A 20986-nucleotide genomic window follows, 5' to 3' on the forward strand; every position below is an offset into this window, starting at 1 on the left:
TGTCAAAGAGATAAACAACTACCTGACATTCAGAAGACATCTGAAGGCAGCCCTGTTCAGGGAAGTTTTTAATGTGTGACATTTTAATATATTTTTGGTCTTTGTTGGAAGCCGCCCAGAGTGGCTGGGGAAACCCAGCCAGATGGGCGGGGTACAAATAAATAATTATTATTATTATTATTATTATTATTATTATTATTATTATTATTATTATTACCTGAGGTACCACTTTAGCTAATGGGGCCTCCTGCTGCCGCTGCACGATTTCTGTTCTCATCCTGAAGCAAAGTTCTTAACCCAAGGTACTATTTCAGGATTAGTGGAGTCTGTAACCTGTTACCTGTAGCGTCTGTAACCTGAAGCATCCGTAACACGAGGTACCACTGTACTTATCTGGTTGTGTTGCTTTTACAAGGATCATTACTCAAATGGTGAGGGAGGGAAAGGTTTTTGCATGTGTGCTTGTGAACGAACAAACCAGTGGTTTTACGAGTCTGTTGTCATGGCAGCTGCAAGAGTAATCAGTTCCTGCCAGCTTTTCTGCAAATGAAGCATGTTTTAAAAACGCAGCTGTTACTTAAGAGAAGTTAGGGATCTGAGAACACAGCTCTCAAAGGCAATTAGGGAAAGCAAGCCAGAAACATATGTCACCATGATGGACTCTTACGCATTGCTATAAAACGCTTTGTAGCACTGCAAAAGTAGGACCCAGTGTTTGTTTACCGGCTCATGAGAAAGCTCACAAACCCTAAATAAACCTGAGAAAATCAACTCACCAAATACTCAAAGACTAACGTCAGGGTCTCCTTGGTCTGGATGATGTCATGAAGGAGCACAATATTGGCATGCTTCAAGCTCTTGAGGAGAGACGCTAAAGAAGGACACATAAATAGGGGTCAGCCTGCTGTCTGCGAGAGGGGGAAACAATTTAACAGCACAAAAAGCAAGGCAAGGCTGCCTTGTCAAATTCAACTGCCCATCATTTCCACACCTGGAATTTTGAGCAGGAAGAAGAAGAAGAAGAGTTTGGATTTGATATCCCGCTTTATCACTACCCGACCCGAAGGAGTCTCAAAGCGGCTAACATTCTCCTTTCCCTTCCTCCCCCACAACAAACACTTTGTGAGGTGAGTGGAGCTTAGAGACTTCAGAGAAGTGTGACTGGCCCAAGGTCACCCAGCAGCTGCATGTGGAGGAGCGGAGACGCGAACCCGGTTCCCCAGATTACGAGTCTACCACTCTTAACCACTACACCACACTGGCTGGTCCCGTTTTGTGTTCTTCTTAAGGAATGCCTCAGAAGTGATAGAACAGTTGAAATTAGAAACCTTTCCCACCATGCTTTTCTCATTAGAGGTGAACCAAGATGCCAAAACAGCCTAGATATTGGTCTCTCTCAATGATAGCATAGGGCAAAGCCCCAGATGCTGGCATAATAGAACACTACCCTTTCCTACTAATTTAGGGTTGTATGCGACTCTGGATATATTCACATTACTGCTTATTCCACATCTAGTACATTCCCACTCCTACCATATTTATGCGAATCTACAAAGAATTGATGCTTTTGAATTATGGTGCTGGAGGAGACTCTTGAGAGTCCCATGGACTGCAAGAAGACCAAACCTATCCATTCATAAGGAAATCAGCCCTGAGTGCTCACTGGAAGGACAGATCCTGAAGCTGAGGCTCCAATACTTTGGCCACCTCATGAGAAGAGAAGTCTCCCTGGAAAAGACCCTGATGTTGGGAAAGATGGAGGGCACAAGGAGAAGGGGACGACAGAGGATGAGATGGTTGGACAGTGTTCTCGAAGCTATGAACATGAGTTTGGCCAAACTGCGGGAGGCAGTGGAAGACAGGAGTGCCTGGCGTGCTCTAGTCCATAGGGTCACGAAGAGCCGGACACGATCAATCGACTAAACAACAACAAATGCGCCATCGAATCTAATGCACACCTTGATTTTCAAAACCTTGAAACCCAGAAAGCTTTTGCTGGCGAACGTAAATGTGCCATCAAATCTAATGCCACCCTAATTTTTGCGATGTAATTTGGCCAATAAAGGTGCGCATTACATTCGAGTAAATGCAGTAATTTTTGAAGCCTCACTCACACGATGTCAGCAACAATCCGTATCAGTCCTGCAGTTTCTTGACAAATGTGGTTTTTTTTCCCTCAGACACATTTCAATCCCATGAGAGTAAGAGCATAATGTGAGCATACATTGACAGTCCTCGTGCAAGCACAGATGACAGAAACCGTAAAGGACATGTACATCGGGTGAAGACATCACTGCCCCCTCTCTGATGTGAACAACTCTAAAAATTTGTCATGAAACACAGCGTTTCAAGCCACAAATGCAGGTATGCCCAAACTTGGCCCTCCAGCTGTTTTGGGACTACAATCCCCATCATCCCTGACCACTGGTCATGCTAGCTAGGGATGATGGGAGTTGTACTCCCAAAAAAACTGGAGGGCCAAGTTTGGCCATGCCAGCACTAATGTGAACGTACCTAAGTCATACTCAAGGAAGAGCCACTAAAAGCAATTAAATTGTTAATCATCATGACTTAAAAGTCTATTGATTGCACTGCCTCTATTCTGAGTATGACAGCTCAGTGATTCCCAAATTTGGGTCTCCAGCTGTTTTTGGACTACAACTCCCATCATCCCTGACCACTGGTCTTGCTAGCAAGGGATGATGGGAGTTGTGGTCCAAAACAGCTGGAAACCCTGAGTTTGGGAAACACTGACTTAGCTGGACAAAAATCTAGTCTTTTTCATTTATCCCAATGCACAATTTCATTCAGGATGAGTTAGGACAGGGGTGGGCAGACTTCAGACTTGCTGTGGGATCTCTATAACTTGCTTTTTCACTAGCACCCCAAGATCCACAAATGGAGACAGGTGCAAAATAGTGATTAGGTGTCATATACCTAGAAACTGAGTGCCTCTTAGTATGTGCTCATAGTATATGCCAGAAATACATGTTCAGAACTTCAACTGAACAGATAACCCTTCCACAGTTCACAAAAAAATCCACTGTAAGTCCTTTCTCCCTCCCCACAAACTTTTAAAATCACAGTAACTAAATTTAGAAAAGAAAAAGAAAACCTTTTTCAATTGTGACTATTGTTAAATCCCCCAGAGATCTAACTGTCAATCTTGATCATTTTTTTTTTGCTCACCCCTATTAGGAAATGCAGAGCTGAGTGGGGGAAAGAAGAAAAAATTAGGAGCACCATGAGAAATTATTTCTGCAGGACTTGCTCTTTCTAGAGGCTGGCATTAAATTGTTTATCTGCCCCTTAGAAGGGAAAATAATATGTTTCCACTGGGACTCAGAGGCAGACTAAAGCAACAGTCTTAATGGAAAATTAAACAAGCTGCTTTTGGATGTTATATCAGTGGGAGCATCTAAAGGCCTGAAGGCAATAATTAAAATCTTAATCTAATGCATCAAATCAGAGACACCAAGAAAACTCTGGACATTTTGCCCAGTACAAGATCAACGAAAACAATGATTGCGGGAGAACACACTCAAAATAGGTGTTGGCACCACACCAACAAAAAGAGTAACTTTTTGCCCTTGAGTAACTTGCAATTTTCGTGGTTCTAATCCCCGCGACGGGGTGAGCTCCCGTTGTTCGGTCCCAGTTCCTGCCAACCTAGCAGTTCGAAAGCACGTCAAAGTGCAAGTAGATAAATAGGTACCACTCCAGTGGGAAGGTAAACGGCGTTTCTGTGCGCTGCTCTGGTTTCGCCAAAGCAGCATAGTCATGCTGGCCCCATGACCCGGAAAAACTGTCTGCTGACAAACGCCGGCTCCCCCGGCCAGTAAAGCGAGATGAGCGCCACAACCCCAGAGTCGTTCGTGACTGGACTGAACTGTCAGGGGTCCTTTACCTTTTAACTTACAATTTCTTTGGTTTCTTAGAATTCCCAAGGAGCTCCAGTCACTTCTAGTGAGAATATACCAGGGATGTCCAACAGGTCGATCAGGATCGACTGATCGATCCCCGGTAGGTTAAGGTAGATCACGGTAGATCGCTGGCTCCTCCATCCAGCCCTGCCGCCTCGCCCCATCGTCTAGATTGCTAGAGCGGAAACTGGAGTTTCCTCTGCGCAACAAACTGTCATTATAGATCTGTTTGTGAGCGTTTTTTATTTTATTTTACCCAACCCCCTAAATAAACGGATATCCCCTATGACCTGAACCCCCCCCCATTGGGTTGTTCCTCCCTACTCAACAACCTTGACCTGAAACAGATTTTAATCATGTGAGTAGATCGCAGTCCCCTGGAAGTTGGACGTCCCTGGAATATACTATTGTCATTTATGCTAGGTAAAGGTAAAGGGACCCCTGACCATTAGGTCCAGTCGCGAACGACTCTGGGGTTGCGGCGCTCATCTCGCTTTATTGGCTGAGGGAGCTGGCATACAGCTTCTGGGTCATGTGGCCAGCATGACTAAGCCACTTCTGGTGAACCAGAGCAGCGCACGGAAACACAGTTTACCTTCCCGCCAGAGCGGTACCTATTTATCTACTTGCACTTTGACATGCTTTCGAACTGCTAGGTTGGCAGGACCAGGGACCGAGCAACGGGAGCTCACCCCGTCGCGGGGATTCGAACCGCCGACCTTCTGATCGGCAAGTCCTAGGCTCCGTGGTTTAACCCACAGCGCCACCCGTGTCCCATTTATGCTAGGAGCCCTCCTTAATTGTATGTATGTGCCAGGAATTGCCAGATATAATTTGCTGCCTGAGACGCAGCAGGAAATTGTTTCCTCTCCTAAAGTCAAGGTGCATAGTACTGCTGATGAGGTTTATTTAGGCACCTGAGGCAGAAAATCCCACATGCATCTCTCTTTTCCCCCAGCCCCCAAATCAGATGCCTGAGGCAGCCTGGCCCTGCTAGATGAGATAGTTTGGAGGCAAGTAACTGGTACTCTGCATGTATGTAGACACACTTTTATTAGTTCCTATATTGTAGGGCTCGGCCCTGGTACAGAAAGTGAATTCAGGAACTGAGCACTGCTGCCAGATATGGTGTCCACTTTGAATATCTTACCTTCTCTTATGGTTGTACAAGGGACTCCTTCCTCAGTCTTCAGCCTGATGACTTTCAACGCTACTAGCTGTCCATATATCCTAAAGGGACAGAGTACAACTAATGAAACCCCATACATAGCACCTGGATCCACAATTTAAGGCACACACAAAACTGCTTCAACCTAGTTCAGCCACTGGTTTAGTTCAGTCAACTGATTTAGTACCACTGACGAAGCAAGTTGTGCATTACATACTAATGCGTGCAACATTTTTAAAAAAATCTTTTTATTTAATTTTACATAAACAGAACGGTGTATTTGGTATACCTCTAACTAAAAAACAATGAATAAAATTTAAAATAATGGAAAGAGAAAAGAAAAAGAACAATCAGTGTCAGGGAAATTTGATGCTGTTGTGTTGCCATAAATTAAAAGTTGTTTTACTCATTTGTAGAGTTTTGCAGGAGGTCCACATTTCTCACACCAGTTTCCAATTATTATTGGAACAGAAATAATGGAAACTCAACAACATTGTAGTGCAAATTTCTTCTAACATACACATTTTTCTGCAAAGCAGTTTTGTTTAATATTCTTCATTTTTGCAAGCTACTTATACTGATTGATGCACTGAAAGTGCAAATTTTGAAGGACAGTTGCGTTTTGGTTCGTGAATTATTTCAGAAAGTGTGATTTAGGTTGGTTGGCCTTTAAATGCGAATTGAATCAAACTTCTCCCGCAACCCAATGTTCTGCGAGCTTTGAGAATACAGGATAAAAAACTTTCCTCTGTTCTCCACATTGTGGGCATATAGTATTATATGACATGTAGTTTTACAGACACATGAAAACAGTACCTGCATGGAGCACCCACTACTTTAAATGGTTTCCCGATATATTTATATGTGCTTTAATAACATACATCCGCGGTTTTCCAGCAGGGAAGCAGTGGAGTTAAACAGTGATTCTGCTAGGTAATGTTAGAGCCTGAACTTAATGGTCTTATTTGTAGAGGGTGAGAATTCTCCATATGGTCATGTGCATTACTTCCCTCAATTCAAAATATATGTCATCAGCCGTGCTGCAGTTGCGCTCTCTCTCTCTCTCTCTCTCTCTCTCTCTCTCTCTCTCTCTCTCTGTGTGTGTGTGTATGTGTGGACTTTTGCTCCAAAGCCTTGCCCTGATGGTACACCTTTGTCTATGTGCCATCTTCAACTCAGAAACAAATCTTCCTTCCCAGTGTCTGCAGGTGAAACATGTCCTCTGCTTCAGGTCAGGCAAACTTTGCTGTATGCATCATATTCAGATAATTGTGTAAGAAAACTTTTAAAAAAAAATATTACAAAAATAATATAAACATTCAGAAAACATTTTGCAAATGTTTACAAATGCCTAAAATTAAACCCCAAACTACTTATCTTCAATATGTCTATTTAAAGCTACCTTTTTTATAGCCTAGAACAGACGCACAAATGTCAGACTTTTCATTTCCTCTGCAAACATTTTCTTTGCATTCTGGAATGTTTCTTGTAATGCTTCATCTATCATGTGATGCTTAAGTTGATGGTGCTCAATTAATCTGATACATTTTAATCATTATAGGTTCAACTAATGCAAGAGTACCCAAGGTTTCCTCTGTAAATCACTCACCTGCTGATTCCTTTGTATACTGTGGAATGAGAACTGCCACCCAGCTTCTCCAGATTCAGGTAGGATGAAGCATTTCCAAAAGGGAGACCTCTTCTTTGCTTACATGAGGGTGAGGACAGAGAAAGCCTGTATTCAGTACTAGATTTAACAAAGGAGTTTCAAACCCAGCAGAAACACAGGCTATATTGTCAACGAATGGAAAACGGATGATACTTATTACTGGATGAATTTGGTATGGTATTGAAGTGAACACGCTTTTAAAGTTACCCAAAATTATTCATCAGACAAACTGGATAAGCAGCTGATCTTCAGCTGATTAAATGATGTGGAACAAATCCACAGCTGTTCATTTCCAAAAAGAGAGGTGATGGGATTCAAGATGGCCGGGAACGAACACAGTCTGACTTGCATGTCACCAACAAGTGACAGTAAGAGCTGTTAAGACAGTGGAATAGTCTCCCTTGGGAGGTTGTGGACTGTCCTTTCTTGGAGGTTTTTAGCAGAGGTTGTATGGCCATTTTCCATTGATGCTTTAGTTGAGATTCCTGCATTACAGGGGGTTGAACTGGATGACCTTTGGGTTCCCATCCAATTCCACATTTCTATGATTCTGTGATCGTCATTGGCTCATCTATTACATTTATTGTCAAATTTATTTACAATGGGTTGGACTGCACATTTAAACTCTGGGGTTACGGTGCTCATCTCGTTTATTGGCCAAGGGAGCCGGCATACAGCTTCCGGGTCATGTGGCCAGCATGACTAAGCCGCTTCTGGCGAACCATAGCAGCGCACGGAAATGCCATTTACCTTCCCGCCAGAGTGGTACCTATTTATCTACTTGCACTTTGACGTGCTTTCGAACTGCTAGGTTGGCTATGAGCAGGGACCGAGCAATGGGAGCTCACCCCATTGTGGGGATTCGAACCAGTGACCTTCTGATCGGCAATACCTAGGCTCTGTGGTTTAACCCACAGCGCCACCCACATCCCTTACCTTTACCTTTAAACGCATAAAGGTAAAGGAACCCCTGACCATTAGGTCAAGTCGTGACCGACTCTGGGGTTGCGGCGCTCATCTTGCTTTATTGGCTGAGGGAGCCGGCGTACAGCTTCCGGGTCATGTGGCAAGCATGACTAAGCCGCTTCTGGCGAACCAGAGCAGCGCACGGAAACACCGTTTACCTTCCCACCTGAGTGGTACCTATTTATCTACTTGCACTTTGATGTGCTTTCGAACTGCTAGGTTGGCAGGACCAGGGACCGAGCAATGGGAGCTCACCCCATGGCGGGGATTCGAACCACCAACCTTCTGATTGGCAAGTCCTAGGCTCTGTGGTTTAACCCACAGCGCCACCCGCGTCCCTTACCTTTACCTTTTTTTTTTTTACATAAATTTTTATTAAGTTTCCCTTTTGCCAATTCGTCACAACAATGTTTACATATTTTCAATTTTCGTACTTCCACCAGCTCCTCCGACAATCATCCATATGCACTGTTTATACACATTTTCTATATTAAATATTGCCAATTGGTATTATCCTTTCCTTTCTATTTCTTTTGACAATACATCTTTAACTATCACAAAGCCTCTTTAAATCCCACTAGCATTGTCTGTTCATCACATATGCTTTTCAGATAATCCGTAAACTTCCCCCAGTCCTCGATGAACTTGTGGTCCCGTTGGTATCTGATTTTCCCAGTCATTTTATCCAGTTCTGCGTAATCCAAAAGTTTCATTCTCCACTCTTCAAGAGTCGGTAGTTCTTCTTGTTTCCATTTTTGGGCCATTAAGATTCTTGCTGCTGTTACAGCGTATTGAAAAAGTTTGTAGTCCCTTCTATTTATCTCTCTTCCTGTTATTCCTAACAAAAAGGCTTCTGGTTTCTTTATAAAAGTATATTTAAGCATCTTCTTCAACTCATTATATATCATTTCCCAGAAACCCTTTACCTTCTTGCATTCCCACCACATATGGAAAAACAATCCTTCTTTTTCTTTACATTTCCAACACTTATTACATGTTTTAAACATTTTTGCTAACTTAACCGGTGTGATGTACCACCTATATACCATTTTCATAATATTCTCTTTTAACGCCGTACATGCAGTAAATTTCATATTTTCATTCCATACTTTCTCCCAGTCAGCCAATTGAATATTATAGCCAAAATCTCTGGCCCAATGTATCATAACTGACTTTATCTCCTCATCCTTTATTTGCCATTCCAGCAACATTTTGTACATTTTAGACATTATCTTATAGTCATTATTTATTATCTCTATTTGAAATTTCGATTCTTTTTCTGTATAGCCCCTCTCTTTGCAGTCCTTTTTGAACATTTCATTTACCTGAAAATAATGCAACCAATCATACACATGTTCTTTAATTTGTTCATATGGCTTCATTTTCCATTTCCCCCCTTCTTTGATCAACAAATCTCCATAGGTAATCCAGTTCCCTCTCATATTAATTTTCTTTACACTCATTACCTCTAGTGGGGATAACCAGTGTGGTACTTTAGGTTCTAATATGTTTTTATATCTTTCCCATATTTCTATTATGGGGCTCCTAAATATATGATTCTCAAATCCCTTATGACTTTTCCTTTTTTCCAACCATAAATACGCATGCCATCCAAATCTGTTATCGAATCCTTCTAAATCTAACAGTTTATTGTTTTTTAGTTTTATCCATTCCCTTAACCAACAGAGGCAGGACGCTTCATAGTATAGTTTCAAATCTGGCAGGGCAAAGCCACCTCTTTCCTTCGCATCTGTTAGTAACTTAAATTGTATTCTTGGCTTTCTGCCCTGCCAGATATATCTTGAAATCACTTTTTGCCACTCTCTGAAGGTCTTTGTTCCCTTAATTATAGGAATCATTTGAAACAAAAATAACATCTTTGGAAGCACGCTCATTTTAATCGATGAAATTCTGCCCCAAAAGGAGAGTTTCATCCTTCCCCAAACCTCCAAATCTTTTAAAATTCCATTCCACACCGGTATATAATTATTTTGGTACAGAGCAATATTTTTGGGGGTTAACCATATTCCCAAATATTTTACCTTCTTAGCCACTTCAATTTCTGTTTCTCATTGCATTGTTTCTACTGTACTCTGATCCATATTCTTAACCATTATTTTGGTTTTTTTCTTATTGAGTATAAATCCAGCCACCTTACCAAATTGTTCAAATTCATTTAACAGCTCGTTTAGACTAGTTGTGGAGTTCTCTATCGTTATTACCAGGTCATCGGCAAAGGCTTTAACTTTGTATTCATTTTGACCTACCGCCACCCCCTTAATTGATTCATTTTGTCTGATTGAACTCAAAAGGACTTCCAGAACCATTATGAATAACAGTGGCGAAAGAGGACATCCCTGTCTTGTACCTTTTAATATCTTTACTTCTTCTGTGAGCACATTGTTCACAATCAATTTCGCTCTTTGCTCAGAATAGATCGCTCTTATCCCGTTGTAAAAATCTTTTCCCACTTCTATAGCTTCTAAGTTTTTTAGCATAAATTCCCACGATATATTATCAAATGCCTTCTCTGCGTCAACAAACATTAATATAGCTTGTTTCTCATTCCTGGCAGTCCGGTATTCCAGAATATTTATTATGTTTCTCACATTGTCTTTCATCTGTCTGCCTGGAAGGAAGCCTGCTTGGTCTTCATGAATATATTCTCTCAGTACCTTCTTTAATCTTTTTGCTAATATTCCCGCAAAAAACTTATAGTCTGTATTCAGCAGTGAGATCGGCCTGTAGTTCTTAACTTGTGTTAAATCGGAATCTTGCTTGGGAATAAGTGTGATAAAAGCTTCTTTCCAAGTTTCGGGGATATCTTTTTGTTTCAAAATGTTATTCATAACTTCTTTCAATGGAACCGTCAGGGTATGCCTCAGTTCTTTATAATAACTAGCTGTAAATCCATCTGGTCCTGGAGCCTTCCCTTTTTTCAAATCTTTTATAACCTCTAATATCTCCTCATTCTCAATTGGAGCGTTCAGTCTGTCTTTCTTTTCTGTCGGGATCTTTTGCACCTTTTTATCTTTTAAATATCTTTCTATTTTCTTCATATTATTCTTTTCTCTGTTCCTGTACAAATGGTTATAGAAGTCCAAGAATCCTTTTCTGATGCCTTTCGGATTTTCTATCTCTTCTCCATCCACGATGATTTTGTTGATTGTGCTTTGTTCCTTTCTTTTCTTGATTTGCCATGCAAGCCATTTGCCTGACTTGTTGGCAAACTCAAAATTTCTTTGTCTTAACTTTTTGATGTTCCATTCCACCTCCTTATTTATTATCATTGCAAACTGCGTTTATAAGGCTTTTATATTTTGTTTTATTTTTGAATTGTTCGGTTTCTTAATTAATTTTTGTTCATTGTCCATTATTTGCCTTAGGATTTCCTTCTTTCCTTTCTCTCTGTTCTTATTTTTAATCGCGTTTTGTTGAATGAAGAATCCTCTCATTACCGCCTTACTTGCGTCCCAAACTGTACTCATCTTTGTACCTTTGTTGTTATTGTCCATAAAATATTCTATCAACTTCTTCCGTGCCTCTTGTATTATTTTTTGATCATCCAATAAATAATCGTTTAGTCTCCATCTGAATGATCTTTCTTCATAACCTTTAATCTCCAATTTTATCGGACTGTGGTCTGAAATTACTCTTGGCTGAATTTCAATTTGTCGAATTCTTGGAGTTAACTCATTTGAAACCCAAATTTGATCTATTCTTGACAGTGACTGATTTGGTTCCGAATAAAATGTAAACTGTTTCTCCAATGGGTGTCTTAGTCTCCAGACATCAATTAAGTTACAATTTTTTGTCAATGAAAAGAAAGTCTTAGGTAGTTTCCCTTCTTTGCTGACTTCTTTGTCTCTTAATCTGTCCATTTCCACTGAAACTACTCCGTTCATGTCACCCATTAATATAATTTTTTGATCCATATATTCAAATAGTCTCTCTTCCAAATTTTTGTAAAAATCAGTCTTATTTCCATTAGGTGCATAGATCCCAACAATTATTAAATTTTCGCCTTGCCATTTGACCTGTATTGCAATTATTCTTCCTTCTTCATCCTTAAAAATCTGATGAGCTTCAATTTTCTTCTTCACATATAAAACCACCCCTCTCTTTTTTCCTTTGTCTGAGGATATAAATTCATTTCCTAATCTGTTGTTAATCAAAATTTTTCTATGTTTCCTTGCCACATGAGTTTCTTGAAGACAGATAATATCCAAATTTTTCTTTTTAAAATGTTGTTCAATTTTATTTCGTTTTTTCCTGTCATTCATTCCATTAATATTCCAATTCCATAATTTCAAAGCCATGATAAATTCCTGATTAAAATTGGTTTAATTTATTTAGTCTTTATAATCTGTCCTCTTCTTGTTCTTCCTCTTCTTGTTCCTCGTCCGTCTCCTCCTTCTTCTCATCCTTTTCTTCTGGAAGCTTCCCCCCCCAGAGGACCAACTCCTCCCACTGCTCCTCTTTCTTCTTCCTCCTCCACCATCAGTTCCTTGTAACGCCTCTGAAATTTACCTGCTTCCTCTGGACTAGTAAGTCTGTGTCTCTTGCTTTTGTAAACAAAGGAAATCCCCTGTGGGAATTCCCACTTGAATTCAATCTTATTCCTCTTGAGAATTTGGACCAATGGTTTGTATGGGTCTCTTCGTTTCAACAATCTAACTGGAATGTCCTTAAAAATAATTATATAATTCCCTTCGATGTTCAACCTTTTTTCTCTATTTTTCTGAAATATCAAATTTCTCATATCTTTATCCTTAAAAGTGATCAAACAGTCTCCAGGAATTTTCCTTGATTTAATTGTTCTTACTCTCATCCTAAATGCATTCTGAACAGTTCGTTCAACCTCTTCCTTTTGTAATTCCAACCATTGCGCTATTTCAGTTATTAGTTTCTCTCTAATATTTTCACCTTGAGCCTCAGGCACAGCTCTCAGCCTGAGGTTCACTTCCCTCTGCCGCAGTTCGTTCATGGCAATTGCATCCCAGATCTCCTCCTGTGACTTATTAACTTCTGAGAGTCCTACTTTGATTTTCTCTTCTTCTCGCTTCACTTCCTTCATTTCCGCTCTTGTCTTCTTCATTCCTTCTTCCAAAGATTGTGTTCTTCTAGATACTTCTTTAATTTGCCCTTTCAGTTCCTTTACAGTCTCATCAATTTTTTGGTCCATTTTCCCGATTTTCGTATCAACCTGCTCAATTCTCGTGTCCACATGCTCTAGTTTGTCCTCCAAATTCTTTTCACTTTGCCTAATTTCTGCAAACATTTTTAAAATTTCTCCCTTAAAGTCTGATTCCTGCTTTGATCCTTTTCTCTCTCCTGCTGTTCCTCCCTCCCCTCCTTTCTTCGGTAGGTGAGACATTCCCACAGACTCTCTTTAAACACTTCTCGGTTACTCTCCAAATCACTTTGCGTTGGCAACCAACCTTATATAAACCCCTCCCCCAATACAAATAAATCCAATTAAATTCAAATTGTTACAATTTATATATTCTAAAATTTATGATTAGTCCACTCCGCTTCAAATTATTTCTTTTAACTTGCGATGTCTTCAGCCCAATCAGTCTGAGAATTTATGAAGATTAAGTACTTGGAGGCCCCAACCAGGTAAATAAAATCTTCTTGCCACCAATTAGGCTAATCCTTTCAGAAATTGTAATATTCCAATTATAATCCAATTTGTACTCCGAATTATTCCAGTTGTGCCCCCCACAAAAGTACATAAAAATATACTCCTCCAATAATCCCAAATTAAAAAAAGAAAAAAGGAAAGATTAATTCCAATTTCAAAGTTCTCAATCTTCTGCCACCAATTAGGCTAATCCTTTTGAATCCTTTATAATCAGATTAAAAATAAAAATAAAATTTAAAAAATAAAAATAAAAAAGGTAATAAAAAAATTGTAATCCTTTTTAGAGTTAGGTTTCACATATGTTCAAATAAAAATCTTCCGTAAGTAGTTGCCGTAAACCATTACTAAGGGGAGGGAGAAAAGACCAAACACACCCTGTCAAACACACCCTGCCTCCACTAGAGGAGCAAGGAAAGCAAGAAAAAGCAAAACATAATTCAGCAGAATCTAAAGAAAAAAAAACAAAGGGCAGGCAAAACAACAAGAAAAACAAGTTGTAATTTTCCTTCTGTCCGCCAGACCCAAAGCTCCCCTAAAATGAGAGGGTAACCTCACTTCCAATTTTGTTTAAGAGTTCCCCCCCAAAAAAAATATTTAGTAAAAATATTTAGTAAATAATAGTAAATTTGTAATCCAATTTAAAGGCGACCAGTAAATATAATGCAAAGAAAGTATGTAAAAAGAAAAAAAAACCCTAGTAGGAAGGAGGGGAGAAAAGGAATCTTCCGTCGAAACTTTGACGACAAACAATTTTTTTTAAAAAAATAATAATATTTTATTAAGTTTGACAATAGGGAAAAAAGAACATTCACAAAAACAATATAAACACAGAGGGGATATAAAACATAGAAAATTTCACAATACAAAACTACAAACATTTAACCTAACAAGGGAAAAAGAAAAAATCAATACACACACAGAAAGATAAAACACAGATCACTCTTTTCTAATTTCTTATCTTTGATAACTTATTTTCCCGACTTCCTCACGCCTCCCTTTTTTGTATCCCTTTTTAACAGTTGGTTCAGCAAATTCATATCCTGTTACTTTATCCTTACTTATATTAAATTCCAAATTTATAATTTCTAATTTTTATCTATCTTGTTACTAAAACCCCTTCATTTCATTTCAATGTCATCAGCATTCATACATTTTACAATATTTCTGTAAATAGATTTTAAATTTCCTCCAATCTTCTTCCACCGACTCTTCTCCCTGGTCTCGGATTCTGCCAGTCATCTCCGCTTTGACGACAAACAAAGGCACCAGAATGAAAGAACAATGGAGTCCGCAACTCTTCTTCCGTTGCACAGTTTTTTTAGAAAGTGAAACTGGGATCACAAACTCTGTCTGTCTGTTCCTCACAAGTTCAAAGAGGACCCCCAATGTTCCAGATTTTAATCCTCTGTTCCCTCCTTTTAATTTAGAATCCTCTTCTTCTAGATAATAGACTTAGCAATTCAAAAGTCTCCACGATTCAAAAGGGGGAAAGAAGCTCAAGCCGCTAGCGGCAACTCACTTTCTCTTTTGTTGGCTTGCTTTTTATAATGCGTTCCCACTGATTGCAGATAATAGCTGGTCTCGTAAATATATATTTCTCGTCCGGTTCCTTTCCTGGTGTTATAATCCACTTCTTTTTATACGAATTAAGTCCGGATTTCTTGTAGTCGAGAGTTAATCGCTCCCCCTGCAAGCTCAGGGCTTCGTTTTCCGGAGGTAGCTATGGCTTCCCTTCAGCCCGCTCGCCCTCCCCGCCGCTCTCTTCGCTCCCTTTTGAGAGTTACCTGGCGGCCGGGTGGTCTGCGTTTCGGCCTCCGCGGGAACCTGAGTGTCTGGACACCCACCAGACACTGCTTCTGGGGGCCACTGCGCCCTGTGGCACCCCTAAATCCTCCAAAAAACCCGGGATTTACCGCACGGATAAATCCCCGCTTGCGACGGGTTCGCTCTCAACTGGAAGTCCTCCTTACCTTTACCTTTAAACGCATACATGACGATAAATGCCTTTTATTAATCACTTTATGCAAGCTTACCCACTGGAACCTCGCAGCAAAATCCAGCTCCTGAGAAGGATCACTGAGACGGCGTTGCCGTCGTCTTCCAGCTTTTTGGACCGGAAGTGTCTGGAACCACTGTGGCTGCGTTGAATCCATTGGCTTTGGCATCTTGTTTGGCTCTCTCGCCTGGCCAGGGCAAAAAGGCAAAAGATAAGGCACCCAAATATAAATATTCTTGCCCACATCTTTCATTTCTTCACAATTTCTTAAACTGGTGCTGTGTGCATACGTGGTTATGTTGAGTAGAATGCACGTAAGTTGACGGTTATTAGTCGAGCCAATGAATTTGCATTATCTTGCTTTCCTTCATGCTTGTTTTGCAACACAGTTACATAGGATTATTGCTATTGGAAGTCCTACTCAGAGTAGAGCCATTAAAAATAATTACTAACCCTAACCACTTTGAGGGGTTTTTATATATAAACAGATGGTATTTTTAAAATGTGAAATAAATAAACTTGGATCAATTCATTTTAATGGGTGTACCCTGAGACTCCGTATACATCCCATGGAAATTATGACCCCTTTTCCTTCTCCCATATATGTAACTCCAAAGCCTGGCTGGAATACCACTTACCTTCAAAACACAATCTGCTCCATTAGGCTGAATAGTGTCTTTTGATGAGTCTTCGATCTCTTCATGGCAACATCTGCAATTAGACTTGAAAACATTTCCGCATAGTACCTCTCCCATGTTCTCTTCCGACGGCTTGATCTTCTTCCTTTCTCTTGTTATCCGTTTCCCCTTCAGTTTGCCAGAGCTTGGAAAGGCATGAATGTTCATATGACTTGCATAAGGTCTCGGCCACAATTGGTCTCATGACTTCAGAAACCTTTTTTCTCCCACCTACCACCGAGTATGTCAAATTCATTCTTGGTGCAGCTCTCTTGATTTAATAAACATGGCTTCTGAAAGGTACCACTGTTCTTGCATGATCAAAAAAAGACTGTTCTTTTTGGGCAATGTTGTGCAAGCCTTCCAAACCAATTTTTACAGATTGAATGCCACTGGAAAATGGCAATGGGGTGGAACAAAGTCTGTGGTCTGCCAAGGCAGGAGAAGAGACAGCTCTTCTCTTTTAGGGATAGCAGAGATATTTACATTCGATGTTGTTTGCATTTAAAGGCAAATATACCCAATTCATACTTTCCAAAAGAATACATGAACTGAAATACAGTGGTACCTTGGGTTAAGTACTTAATTCGTTCCGGAGGTCCGTTCTTAACCTGAAACTGTTCTTAACCTGAAGCACCACTTTAGCTAATGGGGCCTCCTGCTGCTGCTGCGCCGCCAGAGCACGATTTCTGTTCTCATCCTGAATCAAAGTTCTTAACCCGAAGCACTATTTCTGGGTTAGCGGAGTCTGTAACCTGAAGCGTATGTAACCTGAAGCGTCTGTAACCTGAGGTACCACTGTAAAGCCATTCTTTGAAATCTGTAGTCTTTCAAATGCTGCAGTGTACAAATGTGTACAAAAATGCATACACTAGGGTGAAGTGTTCATAAAAATGCATCTATTTGTGAAAACAACACACAACGCACTTTTTAACTGGGGGAAAACCGTTTTGCAACTATGTGTATATTGGGTAGAATTTCATACTAAAATGTGTATTTTAGGAAAGACTCATACTAAAATGCTGATGAATTTTCACAGCATGAAAAAGGAAACTGATGCAGAAATGTGGAGAACTGAACTGTAAATTGGAAAAGGAAGAAACTGTACAGCATTAGTCGACTGGGAATGTGGGCTTTGGGGGTCTGTGGTTGCACCTAGAAGTCCCCAACCCGGGACTCAGCTACACGGCTGCAAATAAAACGTTTTAAGTGCAATATACAAGGTGACACCAGATAGCGATGGTGAACCTTATGGAAAATTCAATGTATTTTTAAAAAAATTTTAAAAAACATTTTCAGAACTTTTTTTAATGTGTATGTAGATTCCACCCAGGATAGCACTTGAATTTATTGTGGTGCGCTACCTGCCAGAGACATTGAACGATTCTTTGACCTACTGGACAGCCTGAAGCCAAGTGTGCTAGGACCTAGGTTAGGTTACCCACAAGCTGCTGTCTTGCATACTGGCCAAAATCCCAAGTGAGAGGGTGTTTTTGAAGATGGGTAGTTTTAATTTCACCTATCACAGCCACTTAAGAGGCTGAGTTGGTGGAGCAGGTGGTGTTTTTAAAAGTCAGTCACCTGCTGCCGGCATTCCCCAAACTCGGTTTCTGAGTGCCAGCTTCACACTCCTGGCTTACCGCACCCTTTGTTTAAAGTTAATTTTAAATCTGGGCTTTTTCACGGCAGTGCCTCAACTCTGACTGCTTCAACGGTTTTCAACTCTGAACTCGGGACACTCTTTGGTGTTCAGCACAGTGCCCAGGTGGGTTCTGTGGCCAACTTAATTTCTCCTGCTTCAGAGGGTTGGTTAAGGTAAAGGACCCCTGGACGGTTAAGTCCAGTCAAAGGCAACTATGGGGTTGCGGTGCTCATCTCGCTTTCAGGTCGAGGGAGCCGGCATTTGTCCACAGACAGCTTTCCTGTCTAAACCGCTTCTGGCGCAACAGAAAACTGTGACGGAAACCAGAGCACACGGAAACGCCATTTACCTTCCCACCGCAGCGGTACCTATTTATCTACTTGCACTGGTGTGCTTTCAAACTTCTAGGTTGGCAGGAGCTGGGACAGAGCAATGGGAGCTCACTCCGTCACAGGGATTTGAACCGCCGACCTTCCGATCGGCAAGCCCAAGAGGCTCAGTGGTTTAGACCACAGTGCCACCCGCTCCCTACATCCGGAGGGTAGGATTTGAACCCAATGCCTTCAAATTACGAGGAGATTCAGACTAAACATCAGGAAGGACTTTCTGACACTAAGAGCGGTTAGACTCCGAGAGGGGGTGAACTCTTCCTTCCTTGGAGGTTTTAAAGCAGAGGTTAGGTGGCCATTTGCCCTGGTTGCTTTAGCTGAGACCCCTGAATTGCATTGAGACCCTGCAATTCTACGCTGAGAGCTCACAGAGGGGACTATTAAATTTCTTGTCATGCTGCTTCATGCGCTAATCTTCCCACAGCAGAGAAAAAAGGCAGAATGATACACCTTGACAGGTATCTGAGGGGACGCTTAGGGCGCTCCAGTCAACTCTCTCCTCCATATCACAGAGATAATAGCAGGGCCAGATTTAGGTTTGATGAGGCCCTATGCTACTGAAGATAATGGGGCCCTTTATATGTCCAGCTATCCTTTGTCTACAACAAATTGTCGCTCTTTTCTGTGTTGAATATATGCTATATGGTAATTTATGGACCTAACAGGTATCTAAAGCCATTTGCACATGTTGCCATGCAACCAGTCCATGCAGTGTAGGCACCCTATATATTTAGAAATGAGTGATATTTTAGGGAGCAAGCTAGCAGGCATTACTTACATCATAGGAACCTATACAACACAAAACACTGTTGCTGTATGTTTTATTTTATTTGTTTTCTATCTTATATTTTGGAAATGTACATCCAGTTGTTTTTTCCCCCTTTAATTTTTTGGGGGGCCCTAAACTATACCTTGTTAAACTTTTACGTAAATCTGGCACTGGATAATAGAATGGTCGAGTTGGGAGGGACCCCAAGGGCATAGCTGTCAACGTCTCCCTTTTTTTAAGGGAAATCCCCTTCTTCCGAATAGGATTCCTCGCAAGAAAAGGGAAAAGTTGACAGCTATGCCCAAGGGTCATCTATCTCAACCCCCTGCAATGCAGGAATCTCAGCTAAAGCATTCACCTCACATGTGCGTATAAAATGTGTGTGTGTGTTGTGAGGGGACGGTGCCTCGCCGCGCGTGAGGAAAAAACCCAGCTTGGCCGAAGTTTGCTTTCTTAGCGCCCCTCGCACTAGTTTGTCCCACTCGAGGCCCCGTCCCCGCGCGCGCTCTCCGCCCGGCCTACCGCCCCCGCCTTCTCTTTCCCAGCCTCTTTTCCTAATCTTCCCTCAGCAGAGGCCGAAAGGCTGGCCCCGCCCCCAGGGCCCACCAGGCCCCGCCTCCCGCCCGCCCGCTCTTTACGTGAATCAGCTGGTTTGAGCGTCCCTAGAAGCCGGCGGGGAGCTCGGCGGCTCACAGCGTAAGGCGCGCGGTTGCAGGTGAGAAGCGGGGCGGGGCGGGGGGGCGACGCCACACACGCACGCACGGGAGCGGGGGGGGGGAAGAGTGTTTAGTAAGGGAGGATGACGACGACGACGACGACGACGCCGGGTTCCGAGCGGCTCGCGCGCGCCAACTCCCAACCGCCGCTTTAGCCCCCTTTCCCTCCTCCTCTACCCCACCCCTCAGCGCGCGAGGGGTGAGTGAAACTTAAGTCACGTGCTTAGCGCGCGCGGGGGGGGGGGGCAGGGATGAGAGAAAACGGCCGTCGCCCGCCTCGCATTTGGAACCAGCCTCACCTGCCTGTCGTCATTGCTCTCATTGGCATCGTTGCTGTGGGCTGCCTGTCCTTTAAGAAACCAGCATGAAATATATTTTCTTTTTTCTGTAGTGGGCACCTCCATCTATCTGTTTTCGTTTCCACAAATATATATATATATACATATATATATATATATATGCTTACGAGGTGAGGTGAGGGACTATATATATATATATATATATATATATATATATATATATATATATGTAGTCCCTCACCTCGTAAGCACTGTGGCCTTTTCCCGTCGTGAAGGGAAGGGGATGTTGATTCCACTCCCTTCCTTCCTCCACAAACGTGAAGAGACTTAAAACTAGCATCAAGTGTGAACCTGTTGAATTTTGGAGTTCTTTCCTTTTCCACCACTCATAATACAGCTTTTGCCTGCCTCTTAGAAAGGCTAGATAATGTTTCATTCTGTGCCTTGCGCAGGTCTTTTTGTGTGTGTGTGTGTGTGTGGAAAAACAACTATCTGGCAAGGTATCAATGTGTGATGGCATTGGTTCTCTTACCAGCTGTGGCTTAGGGCCTTTCCAAACAGAGCTTGCTTTTCCAGGGGGAGATTGTTTGCAGTTTGCTGCTGCTACTGCTTTGCTCTCCGTAGTCGCGGCTAGTGATATCTCTGTTCCTGCTTTATTAAATGGAACAAGGCCAGCTTTGCTGCTGAGGGATAGTCTTTCTCCCCCCACCTTCCTTCAAATATATTTTTGCAAAGATGTGGAAGCTAGCATCAAGCAGATGACTGAAGAGGCCCCCAAGGGACAACTGTATTTTGAAGGACAGGGGCAAAGATTTGCAATTATTTTAAAATGGAATGGAGCATCCCTGAAGAACGCATGGAACCCTGAACAGGAGCCTACTACGCTGCAACATTTTGATGCAGATCTCAGTGTTACGTTTGAAAGTTGCTTCTGTCCTGCCTCACATACAATAAGAACAATACAGTGTTCCAGAGGCATTCCTGCAGCACCGTGGGTGTAATAGTCCTGTTTGCTGGGAAAGAAGCATTTTTCTGCAGCTACTGGAGAAACTGATTCCTTCCCATTCCCCATGGAAGCATTTGCTGGTCTGATGTCTTGACTGATGCCATTCTCTTCAAGGGCAG

General features: G+C 41.7%; 2 protein-coding genes across 7 annotated transcripts in view; one reads left to right on the forward strand and one right to left on the reverse strand.

Moving 5' to 3' along the window:
* CDK15 (cyclin dependent kinase 15) overlaps positions 1–19565 on the reverse strand; it is a 71202-nt gene extending 51637 nt beyond the window's left edge. For 2 of the 3 annotated variants that reach the window (XM_053362427.1, XM_053362437.1), the window contains exons 1-5: positions 16008–16340; positions 15407–15556; positions 6701–6798; positions 5074–5153; positions 777–871 (exon numbers count right to left, since the gene is read on the reverse strand). In XM_053362427.1, the coding sequence (XP_053218402.1) occupies positions 777–871; positions 5074–5153; positions 6701–6798; positions 15407–15556; positions 16008–16214 (630 nt within the window). In that variant the 5' untranslated portion in view covers positions 16215–16340. Of the gene's footprint in view, positions 1–776; positions 872–5073; positions 5154–6700; positions 6799–15406; positions 15557–16007; positions 16341–19484 lie in introns of those variants that run through there. The other variant, XM_053362433.1, reaches the window with a different exon arrangement.
* ALS2 (alsin Rho guanine nucleotide exchange factor ALS2) overlaps positions 19438–20986 on the forward strand; it is a 56041-nt gene continuing 54492 nt past the window's right edge. For 3 of the 4 annotated variants that reach the window (XM_053362376.1, XM_053362398.1, XM_053362410.1), the window contains exon 1: positions 19438–19561. The gene's annotated coding sequence lies outside the window, so the exon portion shown is untranslated. Of the gene's footprint in view, positions 19562–19740; positions 19762–20986 lie in introns of those variants that run through there. The other variant, XM_053362387.1, reaches the window with a different exon arrangement.

This window comes from Podarcis raffonei, chromosome 1, assembly GCF_027172205.1.
Source record: "Podarcis raffonei isolate rPodRaf1 chromosome 1, rPodRaf1.pri, whole genome shotgun sequence".
Taxonomy (NCBI): Eukaryota; Metazoa; Chordata; class Lepidosauria; order Squamata; family Lacertidae; genus Podarcis; species Podarcis raffonei.